The 17,681-nt window shown below is 37.0% G+C and overlaps 1 protein-coding gene across 1 annotated transcript in view; it reads left to right on the top strand.

The window, feature by feature from the left end:
* STIM2 (stromal interaction molecule 2) overlaps positions 1–17,681 on the top strand; it is a 162,876-nt gene that overhangs the window by 45,415 nt on the left and 99,780 nt on the right. The window contains exon 2 of the mRNA XM_082389255.1: positions 13,479–13,609. Within this exon, the coding sequence (XP_082245381.1) occupies positions 13,479–13,609 (131 nt within the window). The remainder of the gene's footprint in view (positions 1–13,478; positions 13,610–17,681) is intronic.

Genomic DNA, 17,681 nt, shown 5'->3' with positions numbered 1-17,681 from the left:
TTGACACACACACCCGCGCACGTACTTGACTTCTGTAAAATATTTTAATGCATTCATTTCTTTTTATGCTTTAAGTACTGTTTACTTATTTACTTAATAACTTGTTGATAGTATTTATTAAAATACCTGATATAGGTTGATGTTAATTGAGATGGGTATAAAATTATGAAAAGATAGAAAATAGGACACATAACTGATAGTAAATAAGAAAGCGGCACAGATCTCTGTCAACCATCTTCATAATTCTTTTTTTTTAAAAATTTATTTATTTATTTTATTTTTGGCTGCATTGGGTCTTCGTTGCTGCTCACGGGCTTTCTCTAGTTGTGGCGAGCAGGGGCTACTCTTCGTTGCGGTGCGTGGGCTTCTCATTGCGGTTGCTTCTCTTGTTGCAGAGCACGGGCTCTAGACGCACAGGCTTCAGTAGTTGTAGCACGTGGGCTTCAGTAGTTGTGGCTCGCGGGCTCTAGAGTGCAGGCTCAGTAGTTGTGGCGCATGGCCTTAGTTGCTCCGTGGCATGTGGGATCTTCCAGGACCAGGGATTGAACCCGTGTCCCCTGCATTGGCAGGCGGATTCTTAACCACAGTGCCACCAGGGAAGTCCCTTTTATATAATTTTTAAAGGTTACTTTCCATTTACTGTTATTACAAAATATTAGCTGTGTTCCCTGTGTTGCACGGTACATCCTTGAACCTGTCTTACACCCAGTAGTTTGTACTTCTCACTTCCCCACCCATATATTGCCCCCTCCCCGCCCAGGCACTATAGAGCAGACTCTATATCTGAGTCTGTCTTTTTTGTTATATTCACTAGTTTGTTGTATTTTTTAGATTCCACATATAAGTGATAGCATACAGTATTTGTCTTTCTCTGTCTCACTTATTTCACTCAGCATAATACCTTCCATATCTATTCATGTTGCTGCAAATGGCAAAATTTCATTCTTTTTTATAGCTGAGTAGTATTCCATTTTATTTATATACCACATCTTCTTTATCCATTCATCTGTTGGTAGACACTTAGGTTGCTTCCATATCTTGGCAATTGTAAATAATACTGCTATGAACATTGGGGTGCATGTATCTTTTTGAATTAGTGTTCTGATTTTTTTTTTTTTTTTTGTATATATACCCAGGAGTGGAATTGCTGGGCCAAATGGTAGTTCTATTTTTAGTGTTTTGAGAAACCTCTGTACTGTTTTCCACAGTGGCTGCACCAATTTACATTCCCACCAACGGTGTACAAGGGTTCCCTTTTCTCCATATCCTCGCCAACATTTTTTATTTGTGTTCTTTTTGACGATAGCCATTCTGACAAGTGTGAGGTGATAATCTCGTTGTGGATTTGATTTGCATTTCTCTGATGATTACTGATGGTGAGAATGTTTTTCATGTGCCTGTTGGCTATCTGCATTTCCTCTTTGGAAAAATGTCTATTCAGTCCTTCTGCACATTCTTTAATTGAGTGTTTTTTTTTTTTAAAATCACCTTTTTTTAAAAAAATTTATTGAATTTTGGCTGCGTTGGGTTTTTATTGCTGCGTGCGGGCTTTCTCTAGATGTGGAGAGTGGGGGCTACTCTTCGTTGTGGTGTGTGGGCTTCCCATTGTGGTGGCTTCTCTTGTTGTGGAACATGGGCTCTAGGCACGCAGGCTTCAGTAGTTGTGGCACGCGTGCTCAGTAGTTGTGGCTCACGGGCTCTAGAGTGCAGGCTCAGCAGTTGTGGCACACAGGCTTAGTTGCTCTGTGGCATGTGGGGTATTCCTCGACCAGGACTTGAACCTGTATCCCCTGCATTGTCAGGTGGATTCTTAACCACTGTGCCACCAGGGAAGCCCAAGTGGTTTGTTTTTTGATGTTGAGTTATATGAGCTATTTATATATGTTGGAAATTAATCCCTTATCGGTCATATCATTTGCAAATATTTTCTCCCATTCATCAGGTTGTCTTTTTGTTGATGGTTCCCCTTGCTGTACAAAAGCTTTTAAGTTTAGGTAGGTCCCATTTGACTATTTTTGCTTTTATTTCCTTTACTTTAGGAGGCAGATCCAAAAAAATATTGCTGTGATATATATCAAAGAGTGTTCCACCTATGTTTTCCTCTAGGAGTTTTATAGTATCTGGTCTTACATTTGGGTCTTTAGTCCATTTTGAGTTTATTTTTGTATATGGGTTAGAGAATGTTCTAATTTCATTCTTTTACATGTAGCTGTCCAGTTTTCCCAGAACCACTTATTGGAGAGACTGTTTTCTCCATTGTATATTCTTGCTTCCTTTCTTATAGATCAATTGACCATAAGTGTGTGGGTTTATTTCTGGGATCTCTATTATGTTCCATTGATCTGTGTCTGTTTTTGTGCCAGTATCCTACTGTTTTGATTACTGTAGCTTTGTAGTATAGTCTGAAGTCAGGAAGCATGATTCCTCTAGCTCTGTTCTTTCTCAAGATTGTTTTGGCTGGAGTGTATTTTAACAGAGAAAAGGAGGAGAGAAATTCAAGATGGTAAGTTAGCAATGTTTTTGAGGAGATTTTCTGCAAAGGGGAGTAGTAAAGTGGAATTGAGAGTGTTTTGCCTTTTTTTTTTTTTTTTAAAGGATGGGAGAAAAGCATGTTTATATTCTGATGCCAATGATCCACTGAGAACAAAATGTTAAGGATGAATACGTGGAGTAGTGCTCTTGAGGAGCTCGATGGGATAAGATTTAGTTCACGAGTGTAGGGATTGGCATTATATAGAAACTTGGATAATTCCTCTGTGTTAATAGGCCAGAGGCACAGTATGAGGTGTAGACGCTGGGAGGTAGTTCGATGGGTCGTGAGAGTTTGTGGAAGATCTCTTCTAATTGCTTCATTAAATTTTTTTTTTTCTTTCAGTGAAGCACAGGAAGCAGAGTCATTGCCATGAATAAGGGTGGGGAGAAGACGTTGAGGGTTGAGGATCAGGAAGATGTGAAATAGAGTGGGAGAGTGAATAGACCAGGGAGTTACTGTATGATTGCCTGGCAACATTAAGGGTGCCGTTGAAGTTTGTGGCTATGGATTTAAGGCATCATGATCAGCTGTGTTTAGATGCATGGGTATAGATGCACAGTAGGTGGAGAATTAGGTTTTTCTTTAGTTGTTGTGGCTTTGCTAACCAAGAATGATGAAGTGAGAGAATGGCAAGGGAGTTGAGGGTGTTTGCAGAGGACTGATTATAATGGGTGGCCATGGATTTAGCTATAAAAGGAAGGGAGAGAAATCGTTAAAGATGAGGGACAGTAATCCATGCGAGAGATGATGACTCTGAATAGGGTCTACGTAATAGGTCTGCATAATGTTTCACAGGTAGAACCAACAGGTTTCCTGAGGTTGGATGTGACATGTGTGAGTGTCGTCAAGAATGACCTTAGAGTTTTTGACCCTTAGCACTTGTAAGAATGGAGTTGCTGTCAGCTAAAGTGCTTGGTACTTTATCACATTTGGTGGTTTGGTTATATTTTGTTGATTTGATTGTTCCATATAAAAAGAGAACTTTTCTAGTGTAATTAAAGGTAGGCAGATATAAATATAAACCAGCTTAACCCATGACCACTCATCAAGTTTCTATATTGATTCACTCATTCGGTTCATACTTACTGAGTACTTGTTATGTTTCAGGTGATGTTCTAGGTGATGGGAATATAGCACAAAATATTCTTTTTGGGTATTTTTAAAACTAAGAAGTCTTTTTCTTTTGACAGATTGTGAGATATAGGGAAAAATTAAGTTCTTTGGATTTGGACAGACCTAGGTTGAATTTCAATAAAATGATTAAAGCTTTTCACTGTGGGTAAATTACTTTACATATGAGAGTCTTGGCTAATTCATTGTGAGAAGTGGTAGCATGATTCCAACTTGGTAGGGTTGTTGAGAGAAGTAGAATTAGATAACCAAGTAAAGCACCTGGCATATAAGTTACCCAACAAATACTCTGCTCCCTCTTTATCTTCTCTCTTTGTATTTTAGGGTGTATTTGGTTTTGGGATTGGCCAAAAGATATTTAGAGTTAAGTCTAATTAAAAACGAATGTTTTTGATATCTGTTAAGGTAATAGTAATATTGATATTATAGGAAGAGTACACTTAGATTGCAGGAGACTTGGCATTGAATTCCTACTGTGCTGTTTAATTTCAACAGGAACCTTACCTTTCTGGATAATAATAAAAAGTATCTATTGAGTGTTGTTTATGAAGTTCCAAGTATGTGCCACACACTGTATTAGGTGTTTTATATATAGATGTCTTATTTAATTCTAACAGCAACCTTGCAAATTTACTATTATTCCCATTTTACAGATGAAGAAGTTAAGGCAAATAAGTTAAATAACTTTCCTGAGGTTATATAATAAGAGGCAGAATGAGAATGAATTAAAAGTTCTTTTTCCTCCTATAGAGTGCTCAACATTTCTCATCTGAAAAATTGGAATACTGATTTTATTTTTGACTGTTGTTAAATTCTCGCACTGAGAGAGAAGTGAAACAGAGAAGTGAAACAGTTGGATCAATGCCTGGCAGTAACAACAACGTTCTCTTTATTTCCTGAGGTGTTGATGTAGGTAGAATGGTTTTAATGGTCTTTGTTCTCCATAGCTTATGTTTTGCTTATAGCTTTTTAAAAAATTGTGGTAAAATATATATAACATAAAATTTACCATTTAAACCATTTTAAGTATATAATTCAGTGGCATTAAGTACATGCACAGTGTTCTGGTTGTAACTTTGAATTATCATTTTCTTCCCTCCAAAACAAATAAAAATAAAGCTATTTCACTACTCTGTGCACATAATGTTGCTAATCAAAATGTTAGTGTTTAGGGCTTCCCTGGTGGCTTAGTGGTTAAGAATCCGCCTGCCAATGAGGGGACATGGGTTCGAGCCCTGGCCTGGGAAGATCCCACATGCCATGGAGCAACTAAGCCCGCATGCCACAACTACTGAGCCTGTGCTCTAGAGCATGCAAGCCACAGCTACTGAGCCCACGTGCCACAATTACTGAAGCCCACGCGCCTAGAGCCCGTGCTGTGCAGCAAGAGAAGCCACCGCAATGAGAAGCCCCCGCACCGCAAAAGAGTAGCCCCCGTTCGCCGCTACTAGAGAAAGCCTGTGCACAGCAATGAAGACCCAATGCAGCCATAAATAAATAAGTAAACAGATAGATAAATAAAGTTAGTGTTTATAGCATCCTGGGAAATTAGGAGTCAGTAAATAAGTGTATGCATGCATCTGTTTACTTTTGGTTTTTGCACCTAGTCAACAGTATTTTCCTGCATATGACAGATACAGCAAAGTTATACTCAGATATAGTATTGCTTTCTAGGAGGTTATAGTGTAAAACACAGTGGGAAAAATTAGGCAGCTGTCAGTGAATCTAGAGATAAATACAGCTGCATAAATACTTCTCACTTATTTACATACATTAAAGGAACATATTGGTTAACCATGAATATAAGTGTAGATATTTTTGGGTTGAGGAATGTGTTGGTAAATGAATTGCATATTAAGATAGTTTTGAGGCAGAGGCATCACCTTATCTCCTACCTTTAGAGAGGCTCTTTGAGAAGATTAGCAGGAGCTTTTTGAGGTGGCAAGGACAAGATGCTTTGTGAGGGTGGGGGAATAAGTGGGAGTGAAATAATCAGAAGATGGTAAGTTGAAAAATATCCCTGGAAAGTGGGAAAGGACCTAAGTAACTGAGTTTGTATCAGATAGTCTGTTTAAAACATTTGGAAGGTATAAGTGAACTTAGCAATTTTTAAGGGAAATTTTTAGCTAACAGATGAGGGGAAAGTTCTTTCTTTTTACAAGAGTCAGACTAATTAATGAGTACTTTGTAAACAAAGTCAGTGATTCAGAGCTCCAAGAGGCAGTCATCAATCAGAAAGGGTTTCAAAATAAAGGCTCTTTATTCTCTTTTCAGTATAATACTTAAGCCATAATTTGATATATCAGCAGTGGTTTCTCAGTCCTGTTGTTGGTGAGGTCTGTCTCCTTTGTTGAACTTTTCAAAAATCTGAGTTACACATTTGAGATTCAGGATCCATCTGCATTTTTATAGCATCCTGGTATAGCGTTGTGTATACCAGTTACAATTTTCTTTTTCTCATTTGTTGTTCTGGCATGTAATATACTTTCAGTAAATATTAGCATAGTTTGAATATCTACCATATACCAGGAAATATAATAGATTATGGGTTGAAACTTCTCTTTAAAAAAGTATGTGGCAGCCTTTATTATTTATTTATTAGACTTTTTGAGAAACATCCATTAATCCTCCTATATGCCAGGTGTTGGTGATATGCTAGACATTGGGATAATAAGAGAAATAAGGCAGACTCTGCCTTAAAGAGGATATCAAAAAAGAAAGAAGACATTATTCACTTTCTTTTTGAGTTTGAATCAGATTGTTGGTTTATTGAAAAATGACACCAAACGGTTACCTCTGAAGATTTTAGAGAAAATTTGCTCTCAAAATATTCAGATTGAAGTATTTGATTTGATAAATGCTTGAACTATTAATGGAAGTACTAAGTATGAACAATATTTATTTAAAATTTTTCTCTCAGTGGTAGTAATTAAGAAAATCCTAATCATGAGACTCATAAATAGTTGCCAGCGTGGTAAGCCACGTTCTTGGCAGTATATGATGTTGCACATTGTTAGTGGGCTACAGTCATTGGTTTGTGATTAAAAGTCGGCTGGCTCTCCTTCTTAGTTCTTTTCTGCATGAAATTTGCTGACCTTAAAGGTATTATGGGAGGGAAACTGCTTTAAAGGCTGGATTTACTTTTTCAGTTTCATTTATTTCTTAAGCTCTTATTTTCTTACATTTCTGAACTGTATTCCTTGCCTATATCAATTGACTGGGACAACAAAATATAGAATATGGCATAAATATTTATGCCTCTAGTAAAGGCTTAATGGAATCACATTTGGCGCATTTTGTAACTCTATGTTGTTTGGTTTCACTCAGCCAAATAGAAGTGTACCTTTGTTTTACCTAGACTTTAGTTCATTCTAAAAATGTCAGTCATATTTGTCTCCTTTCTCTCACTACATTCAGTTGTCACTTCAGTCTGACCTCTTCCATCTATCCTCACTGCTGTGGTTGTAGTTTATGTTGTTACTTCCTGCCTGTACTGTTGGAATAGGCATTCACTGGTAACAAGCATGTAAACTGAGACTATAGTTTTTTCTCTAGATTAAAATAAAACTGACTATATGGAAAGCATTTTTTGAACTTGAAAGCACTACACAAAATATAAGTTGTGATTTCTGTTACATTTGCCATCAAGTCACAGTTCACTTAAAAATGATCAGTGGCTTCTTTTAGACTCTTCTTTCTTGGTTCATTGTCATTCACTGACTGATAACCCCAAGCCATCTTTCCAGATTCACATCCTACTGCTCCTCCACCCACGCTTGCTAGTGTTTTCTTCCTCCCTCTGGGCAGTACTGTTAGCTGGCAGAGGGCAGTTGCTTGTTGTGTGGGACCGGCCTCCCCACCCCTCCGCTGAAGGCCTGCAGCAGCAGCTGGAGGAGCGGTGAGCAGCGAGGAGCACTGAGTAGCACTCTCAGTAGAGAGCCAGACTGCTCTTTGTGGGTCCCAGATGTCATCTTATTTCCTCTTTGGGTTTGTTCTTGTTTTCTCTTTTTCTAACCCCACTTACTAAAATCCAATTTCTCTTTCCTAATACCACCAAAAATGCAATTGCTTGCATGCAAAAGCCAGTCAGCCATAATTATTTATTAGGAGTGGTACTGTATAATAATAATGTACATATATTATAACATATATAATAATAGTAATAATATATAGTAATGAATAAAACAAGCTTAGTCCTCGCCTTCATGAAATTTTATCTTTGCTGCTAAAGTATAAGGGCCTTGAATCTTAAATATTTTAAAGTTCCCTTCCATTTTTTTTTTATAATATGTTGTATATTTTGTTCATTAAGTATTTAAACAGTATTTGACAGTGAAAAAATAGACTTTATACTTTAGGCTCTTGGGGGCCACTGAATAGTTTTAATTGGAGCAGGAGTAATATTAGTAGATTTTTACTAACACTTAAGAGTTAACTTTAGTACTATAAAGAGGTGAGGGGTTTTATTGTCACTTTCTACATCTTAGTTTTCTAATCAGCCAAGTAATTTCGTGAAAAGTTTTTCTCTTCCAAACACTTATATTGGAAACCAGTTAGGTAAGTAATGCAGTAAACATAGTTTTTGAGCGCTTACTATGTGCCAGGCACTGTTCTAGGCACTCAGAAAAGAGCAACAATCAAAACAAAGCCTTTCATCTCATGATTGCATTATAGTGGAGGATTGGACAGTAAGAAAAAAAATACATAATATGTGCACTGTGATTAAGTGCTGTGAAGAAAAATATAGCAAATAGAAAAGGGGAAGGCTATTTTAGATAGGGAAATAAGATGACCTCTGAGCAAAAACATTTGTGCTGGAATGAAAGGAGTTACCAACAGTGGGTGTACGTGGGAGAAAGAGCTTTGCAGGTCAAGGATACTGCAAGTAGGGGGTTTCAGTGAGTAATTTATTAATATTTTTTCCCCTTTATTGTCACTTTAGAATAATCTGTAGATCCCTCCATAATCTGGCCCTCAATGATATTATCAGTCTTTTCTCTTAATTACCTAGTCAAATGGTAATAATAATGCCTATTTTATGAACAAAGTGAAATATATAATATATAATTTATATATACATTTATGTAATATGTTATAGACACTCTGTAATTGATAGTTATTGTCATCATTATTTTGTTAGTATAATAACTATTAGTAGCTTATGTTCTTGCCTATTCATGTCTCCCTAGAGAACACTTGCTCATCTTTCAAGAATCAATGTAAATATCACCTTCTCCTCAAATCTTCTTCTTGCTGTACAGGACTACTCCCTTAGTTTTACTGCCATTATATATTTATTACATGTCTGTCATTGCACTTGCCATATTTAAGTTTATTTGTTTGTTTTTACCCTTTGTATACCTGGCTTCTAACCTGAAGTCTGGCATTTATGTATTTTGCTAGATAAGTAACAAATAAGTAACAAATATATGTTTAAACTTTCAACATGTCTGTTACTGTGGTAATATACTTATTGTAAAGGTTTGTTCAAGGGGAGTGTGAATTAAAGGTACGTTTTTATCAAAAGGAGAAGTAATCTAAGAAGTATAGGTCTGTATTCTAGATTATGTCTGTCATTTATGAGGTATCTAGTGATCCCCTTCCTTGGGACACATTTATGCTTCTTGGTTCTCTCTGCTTCTCAGCCAGGTCCTGGCAGTATCTATGATAGCAATCCTTTATTCTTCTCTGACACTGGTGACACTGACGCATTTATGTTCATTATACTGACACTCGAACATGAATTGGAGTCTTGAAGACTGGTGTGAATCCCAGGTCTGTCATTTCTAGGGGTGTGATCTTAAGAAAGTAACTCATTAGTCTCATTTCCTCATCTGAAAAATGGAGATAATATGTTCCTCACACAGGGTTGTAGGGATTACATTATGTACATAAAAGAGCATTGGCTTCTAGAATATATCAGATGTTTCTTATTAGGTGAAATCATTTTAATTCAGTAACTCTGTTTCTGCAGAATCAGATTGAGTGTTTGTTTGGCTTTGGGTAGAGGAAAACAAGGTGGAATTTAACAATGGTGTTGATTGCTGACTTTGGTTAAGTCTTACTCTGTTTCAGCTGATTCCTTTTTTTCTCAGTGGAATGTGCTGGTCTTGATCCAGAGAAAAGAAAGGAATGCTCAGCATAATAATGCTAGAAAGATACATCCCATCATGTTGCATTTAACACAAGGTGAGGGCACCAAGGGGAGGAAATCTGTCTTAGTTGGGTGTCCAGCACCAAGTACAGGGCCTGGCACATGACAGGCACTCCATATCATGTTTAAATGAACAAGTGAATTCTGTTTAGATGAGAAACCTGTTCTGGCTATGGAGTACATAGTGCATTTTGGGTAGCTAAGATAGATGTCTGTAAGATGTTGGCAAAGGAGACTGATTTTGGTATTTTAGCAGTTGTCTTTGAAACCATTATACCTGATTCATTATATGTACAGTTCTTTTATATCATTTTGTATATTTTAAAAGAAATTTAGGTCAGTTAAAAATGATCACTTGTGCTAAAGTAATCTAGAATGGAAACAACTGAGAAAAAGTGAAAAAGACCTTAGAACAGGTAATGGAGTTCAGAATTCACAACTCTTCTAAGATTTCTAGGCCTTAAGTCACTGTACCAAAAGGAAATAAAATTTTACGTGGAGAAGTGGATCACTCTTGCCATATCCTCAACCCCTGTTTTTCCTTTTCTTCTGCTGTTCCAACTTGGCAAAACACCAAGCCTTAGAGCAGCCTTCATCATTTACCTCCTCCATTCCTTGGGGACATGGACTGTTGGGTGCGGCCAGGATTCCTGAAGCACTTCCCCACTGCTGTGGCTCCCAGTCTTGCTTCCATCTTGTCTATTTTCCACTGTCACCAGAATGGTCTTTCTAATGAATCTGTTTGTGTTGGTTCTCTCCTTGAAATCCCTTATGGGCTTCTCAGTTTTCAGGATAAAAATCCAAATTCCTTAGTATGGAAAACCACTTTCAGAGATTTGACCCCTTCTTACCAATCTCCTCTTTTTTTTTTTCTTCCACCCACATATTATCTGTACCAGACATATTAACCAGTTGCATTTTTCTGAGTGTTTCATGTTCTTTTCATGCCACTGAACATATGATGTTTCTTTTTCCAGGCATGCTTTTCTCTCCTTCCCAAGGTCATCAACTACAGGTCCTTTAAAACTCCCCACGGTTACCTCTAGAAAACTTCTGACTTTCGCTTTCCCAATCTGGATTAGGTGCCCTTTCTCCATGCTCTCATAACGCCCTACAATTAATGTTCTCAGTGGTACCTAACCCAATAACATGCCTTCTTCCTCCCTAGACTGTGAGCTTTTTCCAGTACAGGATACTCTATTATCTCTTTAATTTCTAATGCCTCTCACTGGTTAGCACAGTATGGAAGCCTAGAATTTTGTGATTTAGTTAATGTATGAAGTAACAGAATTTATCAGAGGTCCAGATTGTGCCCAGCTAAGTCCTGGGTATTATGAGCATGTGAGAAATGGAATAACATGGTCCCTGCGCTTTTCATAAGCTTAGTTGTATGGACAAAATGACATTAAGCAATTAAAGGTTAATTAAAAGTACAACATTAAAGGATGATTTGAGAATAAAGATACAGTTGAAAATTTCAAATCCCTTGGCATTTCATTATCTGCTTTTTGCTCTGTTTTTCCTTAATATTTACCACTACTAACATGCTATGCCTTTTATTTATCTTATTATGCTCATCTCCTCCATTAGAATGTAAGTTTTATGAGGAATTCTTACCTCTTTTGTTTACTGTGGTATTTCTAATGCCTGACACATGGTAGGTGCTCAATAGATATTTGTTGAATGTATGGAATGGTGTTCAGAGAAAGAAGTACTCACTAGGAGCTAGTATTTATGAAATTCTTCATGGAGAAGTTACATCCAGAAGTAGACCCTAAGAGATAGTGTTTTATTAACTAAGTTAATTTAAGTAAAAAACTACCCATTTTGTTTATATATGAGTTTTTTCCAGATCATATGTTCCTCCTAATTTTCTCTCAAGCTTTTTAATGTTTCTGCCGTCCTCACTGTTGACTTCGCTTAGAGAGTTTGACAACAAAGCCTATTTAATCAGAGTGATGCTGAGCCTTTCCTTATTGTACTAGTTGTAATAACTTTCACTTCATATGTTGGTTAGCAAAATAAATATGTGTTAAAAATATGTCTGCTGGAGGCAGTAGCACGTTGTATACACATCTTCTTCACACCATGTGTTGTTGTGATACCTGAGAGCTTATATTTTATTTTGCATCCATTCAGAATAACTTGTGGGCATATCAGGGTTCTGGATGTCTTGTGAATTAGGGATCATAATTGACCATTATGCCTGTAAGTTCTTAAATTTTAGCAAATCTTAATCAGAGTTTTGAATATTTATACACATATTTATGTCACATAACTTATAATTTCATTTTTAGAGAGTTTCCTTTTCTGTTTCCTTCCCTTCTAAAATTAAAGGAATCAAAATTAAGTTTCAGATTAAAAACTTAAAACTATTAGAAATGTTAAATTGCCAAAATGGTCTATAAATGGAACATGCAGGTAATATAGGCTTAAATTGTTTTTTTTTTTAGAAAATTATTAGTTGGTCTCCAGGACTGGCTTCTTTTCTTGTAATTTTTTTTCCTAAGTGCAGAATTAGATATTCTTAGGCCATTATGGCTGCAATAGAGCTTAGTAAACATCTGGTCTACTTGCTTTATTTTAGAGAGGTAACTAAGATACAAGGACAAGTGATTTGTCCACAGTCAGTTAACAGGACCAGATGATAAACTAGATTTTTAACTATTGTTGAGGAGATAGCCAAACTGTGGCTAACCCTTCTGTTATGCTAATAACCACTTTAAACTTTAAGACCATACTGTTCCTAGAAATACACGTGGATCTGATGATGTTTTAAAAGGATATTATTTTAGTGACCTGGTAGAAGTCAGTTCCTGGAATTTGTCAATCCAGCAGTCAGCCAGATTGGGTGTGAGTGAAGTTTTGGCAGTACTTTTCCATTTTGGTATGTAGACTGTTTACTGGTTGAGTCAACAGGAGGTAATTTTTATTAATCTCATTTTAAGCCATGAAAAACCCCACATTCTCTTTAAATTGTTGGTTTTTGACAACCTAAATGTGAGGATTCACTCATTTTCCATAGGAAAAGGTTTAGCCAATAAATGTATGTTAAGAAAAACATGAAGAACAAGATTTTTAAAAATTCAGTTTTTCCTTGTTGAATCTAAGAAGTTATACATTTTATTTTAAAAAGTCATATGGTGGACTCTTGGATTCTGTTAGATAGAAAAATGATAAAAACATGTCTAAGGATCATGTGAATAGTCTGCATTTCTTTTTCTTGTATTCTTTGTGATGTTTCCCTAGGACTTATGTTTTAAACTGGACTATACAAAAATAGCACCTTGTACTCTGTGATTTTTAGTTTTTTTTTTTTTTTTAAAGGAGGGAGTTTATCTGTTTTGGGGGAGGAATAATTTATAAATATAATGAGCTGGATAAGAAGAAAATGGTTAAAGATGTGGAAGAATGTAGACAACCTGAATTTAGTACTGGTTTTAGTTGACTAATATCAATTAAATTGAATTATTTATTTTTAGTCAGTGTGTTCATATATTATACTTTTGATGTGAAGAATACCCTACTAGATGTCTTAAAGCCTCTTAGTTTGACTTAGTCTGAAATTTAATTTGTTGGTTTTGCTTTAAATTACATTCTCTTGACTATAGCCTGTGTTTGGGGATTGCAAGTTAGTAATTGCCCTTTGTTCTATTTCAGATCCCTGCATGTCACTGAGTCCACCATGCTTCACAGAAGAAGATAGATTTAGTCTGGAAGCTCTTCAAACAATACATAAACAAATGGATGATGACAAAGATGGTGGAATTGAAGTAGATGAAAGTGATGAAGTAGGTGGAAACCCTTTTTCCCTGGTATTCTCTTAAAACAGAATGACCAAGTTTTTAGTCTTAAATTTTCCCATTATTCCGTGTATGACTCAACTCCTTCATCTTCATCATCTTTAGTTTTTCTCTTTACATTTTAATTTTACCGTTTGTATTTACATGGTTTTTCTTTTTTCTTTTTTTTCACGTCTATACAAGTCTTCTCAGGTTTATAAGAATTCCCAGTCTTGTGTACTTGGGTTTCTCAACATATATCCTATTCTGACTATATCAGTTATCTATTGCTGCTTTACAGACCACCACAAAATTTAGTGGCCTAAAACAACAACATTTTGTTATTTCTCCTGATCCTCTGCGTTGACTGGGCTTTGCTGAGCACTTTTTCTGTTCCTGTAGTTATGGCCCGAGGTCACTGTGGCAGTTGCATTCAGTTGCCAGCTCTGCTGGGCTGGAATATCTCAGATGACCTCTTTTGCATCAGAGTCTCTCTCCATCCAGTCTCTTATCATTCAGGAGTCTAGCTCAAGCTTCCTTACAGCATGGCATCCAGCTTCCAGGTGGCAGTGTTCCAAGAAAACAAGTTCCCATGTGAAAGTGCTTATCATGCCCCTGCTTGCCAATGCCTGTTAATATCAAATTGGCTTAAAGCAAGTTATTTGGCTGAGCTCAGAGTCTGTGTGGGAAAGGATTATACAAGGATATGAATACCAGGAGATGTGGTTTACTGGGGGTCACCAATGTCCTAATCTACAGTACTCACCATACAAATAAATAGCGCTTTATTTCTTAAGCATTCTCATCTTACCCCTGTCTAGTGTCCCTTTTAGTTTTCTTCTTAGAGGTTGTTTTCTTTATTTGACTATGGTCTCATTCTAACCAAATTCCCTGGTCATTTTTTAGTTCTTTTCACCCTTTTTGTTGTATTCGTCACTGTTGAGATGCTTCTCTTTTAGTTTACATAATACTAAATTACACTATTTTCTACATTATTATCTAATGTTGTATAACAGTGACATCCTCTCATCACATTTTTATCTAATCACATTGTTATGTGACAGAAACATTCTCTAAAGATCAATTTTTGACCTGCTGTATAAAACATTTACCTTGAGAATGCTCACCCATTTTTAGGTTACTCCTGATTCCTCCATCTCTAAGCCAGTCCAGATTCTGACCTACATATATTGCTTTCTGCCTGACATCTTTTGAGGGCTCTTTTGTTTTCAGCTTAGTTTATCTAAAGCAAAATCCCAGATCTTCTCTTTGAAATCCCTCACTGTTCAATGGCAATTGTGGACCTACTTCTCCTCAGTTTTTACTCTTTTATTTTATTTTTTTTAAGTTTATTTTATTTATTTTTAATTTTTGGCTGCGTTGGGTCTTTGTTGCTATGTGCAGGCTTTCTCTAGTTGTGGCGAGCGGGGGCTACTCTTCATTGCAGCGCACGGGCTTCTCATTGCGGTGGCTTCTGTTGCGGAGCACGGGCTCTAGGTGTGCGGGCTTCAGTAGTTGTGGCACATGGGCTCAGTAGTTGTGGCTCGCGGCTCATGGGCTCTAGAACGCAGGCTTAGTAGTTGTGGTGCATGGACTTTGTTGCTATGTGGCATGTGGTATCTTCCTGGACCAGGGCTTGAACCGTGTCACCTGTGTTGGCAGGTGGATTCTTAACCGCTGTGCCACTAAGGAAGTACCAGTTTTTTTTTTTTTAAAAGGAACTCCTTTATTTACTTATTTATTTATTTATTTTCGGCTGTGTTGGGTCTTCGTTTCTGTGCGAGGGCTTTCTCTAGTTGCGGCAAGTGGGGGCCACTCTTCATCGCGGTGTGCGGGCCTCTCACTATCGCGGCCTTTCTTTTTTTTTTTTTTTTAAACTTACAAACAAGCACCTTTTTTTTTTTTAATTTTTATTATTTATTTATTTATGGCTGTGCTGGGTCTTCGTTTCTGTGCGAGGGCTTTCTCTAGTTGCGGCAAGTGGGGGCCACTCTTCATCGCGGTGCACGGGCCTCTCACTATCGCGGCCTCTCTTCTTGCGGAGCACAGGCTCCAGACACGCAGGCTCAGCAATTGTGGCTCACGGGCCTAGTTGCTCCGCGGCATGTGGGATCTTCCCAGACCAGGGCTCGAACCCGTGTCCCCTGCATTGGCAGGCAGATTCTCAACCACTGCGCCACCAGGGAAGCCCATATTGTGGCCTTTCTTGTTGCGGAGCACAGGCTCCAGACGCGCAGGCTCAGTAGTTGTGATTCATGGGCCTAGTTGCTCCGCGGCATGTGGGATCTTCCCAGACCAGGGCTCGAACCTGAGTCCCCTGCATCGGCAGGCAGACTCTCAACCACTGTGCCACCAGGGAAGCCCCCAGTACCAGTTTTTACTTTTTTAAATTAGGAGTTGGCAGACTTTTTCTGTAAAGGGCCAAATTATGTGTTGAAATATGTTCCCCCCCCCAAAAAAAAATATTTTGAAGTCCTAACCTCCAGTACCTCATAATGTGACCTTATTTGGAAATAAGTTTATTTCAGATGTAGTTATTTAAGAGGAGCGTATATTGGAGTAGCATGGGCTCTTAATCCAATATGACTGGTGTCCTTGTAAGAGAGGAGAACACCATGTGGACAGACAGACACAGGGGAGAAGATGATCATGTGACAGTGGATACAGAGATTGGAGTTATGAAGCTACAAGTCAAGGAATGACAAGGATTGCTGGTGACACCAAAAGCCAAGAGAAAGGCATGAAACAGATTCTCCCTTAGAGCCTTTCAGAGAGCATGGCCCTGCTGACACTTTATTTAGATTTATGGCCTCCAGACCCGTGAAAGAATAAATTTCTGTTATTTTAAGCCACTCAGTTTATGGTACTTTGTTACAGCAGCCATAGGAAACGAATATAGGCCAGCTAGTAAATAGTTTAGATTTGTGTGAGCCGTATGATCTCTGTTGGATCTACTTAACTCTCCCATTGTAGTGCCAAGCAGCCATAGACAGTATATGAACTAATGGTCATGGCTGTGTTCCAATAAAACTTTGTTTGCAAAGACAGGCATCAGTCTGTAGTGTGCCAACCCCTGCTATAAATAAAATTTTGTGTTCTTAGCATTTATTCCTTTTTCTTCCTTTTTCACTTACCTGTTTTAGTTATTTACTTATTCCATTTTAATCTAGGTATTTATTATCTTATGCCTAGATTATTACCTCTAAATTTTTCCTCTCTAATCATCATGCATATCACTTTGAGAGTGTCTTTCTCTAGCTAAGAAATTTAACAGTGATTTCTTAGTACTTATTAGATCAGATATTAACTCTTTAGTCTTTTTGTTTTTTTACTATCTCTGCATCAGCTGATTCATGCTTACTGAGATAATCTCTTCTCATTGTGGTTAAATCATTTTAATTAGAGTTCAGTTCTATTAATACCAAAATCATGGCTTTCAGTTCAAAATAGTCAAATTTATTTCTTTCATTTTTAGAACTGCAGATGACAGGATAGTCCTATTTTACATTGTTTCCAACTTAAAAAGTATTCGAAATATGTAAATATATTCTGTTGGTCGTAAAGTAGAGTAAATGAAATGAAGTTGATGATTATTAGTTTTACTTACAGGAATATAACAAAGTAGTTGTCATTTATTGAGGGTCACTTTATTATACTGAGTAATTCATTCTCTCAACATCATCACCATTCCTTCGCTTTCTTCCAGTACAAACACACACATACACACAATAAAATCAAGCTATAAAACTACTTTTTAGAAGTAATACTCTGAATTGTTAGTGATGAATTGTTCTTTCTAATCCTCCCAAGATTGTCTAAGGTGTTTACTTAGTTGCTAATATAGTTGCTTAAGATTTTGAATATCAAATATTCTAACATAAATTCCATTTACTCCATAAATTATTACTATCCATATGAATTATGGAGTCAATAGAATTTTATGTTCATATATTTGATACTCTTTGTAGAGGAAATTATTCTCTAGACTAAATAGATTTCCTGAAATTATTGTTGTACATTTTCTTAGTCATTTACAGTATTAGTTTGATCAAATTCCATGTCAATTCAGAGAGAGTGTAGT

The sequence above is a fragment of the Balaenoptera borealis genome (assembly GCF_965194805.1).
Source record: "Balaenoptera borealis genome assembly, chromosome: 4".
NCBI classification, from domain to species: domain Eukaryota; kingdom Metazoa; phylum Chordata; class Mammalia; order Artiodactyla; family Balaenopteridae; genus Balaenoptera; species Balaenoptera borealis.
Note: the sequence above shows the minus strand (reverse complement) of the source record. Positions and strands in the feature narration are given on the sequence as shown.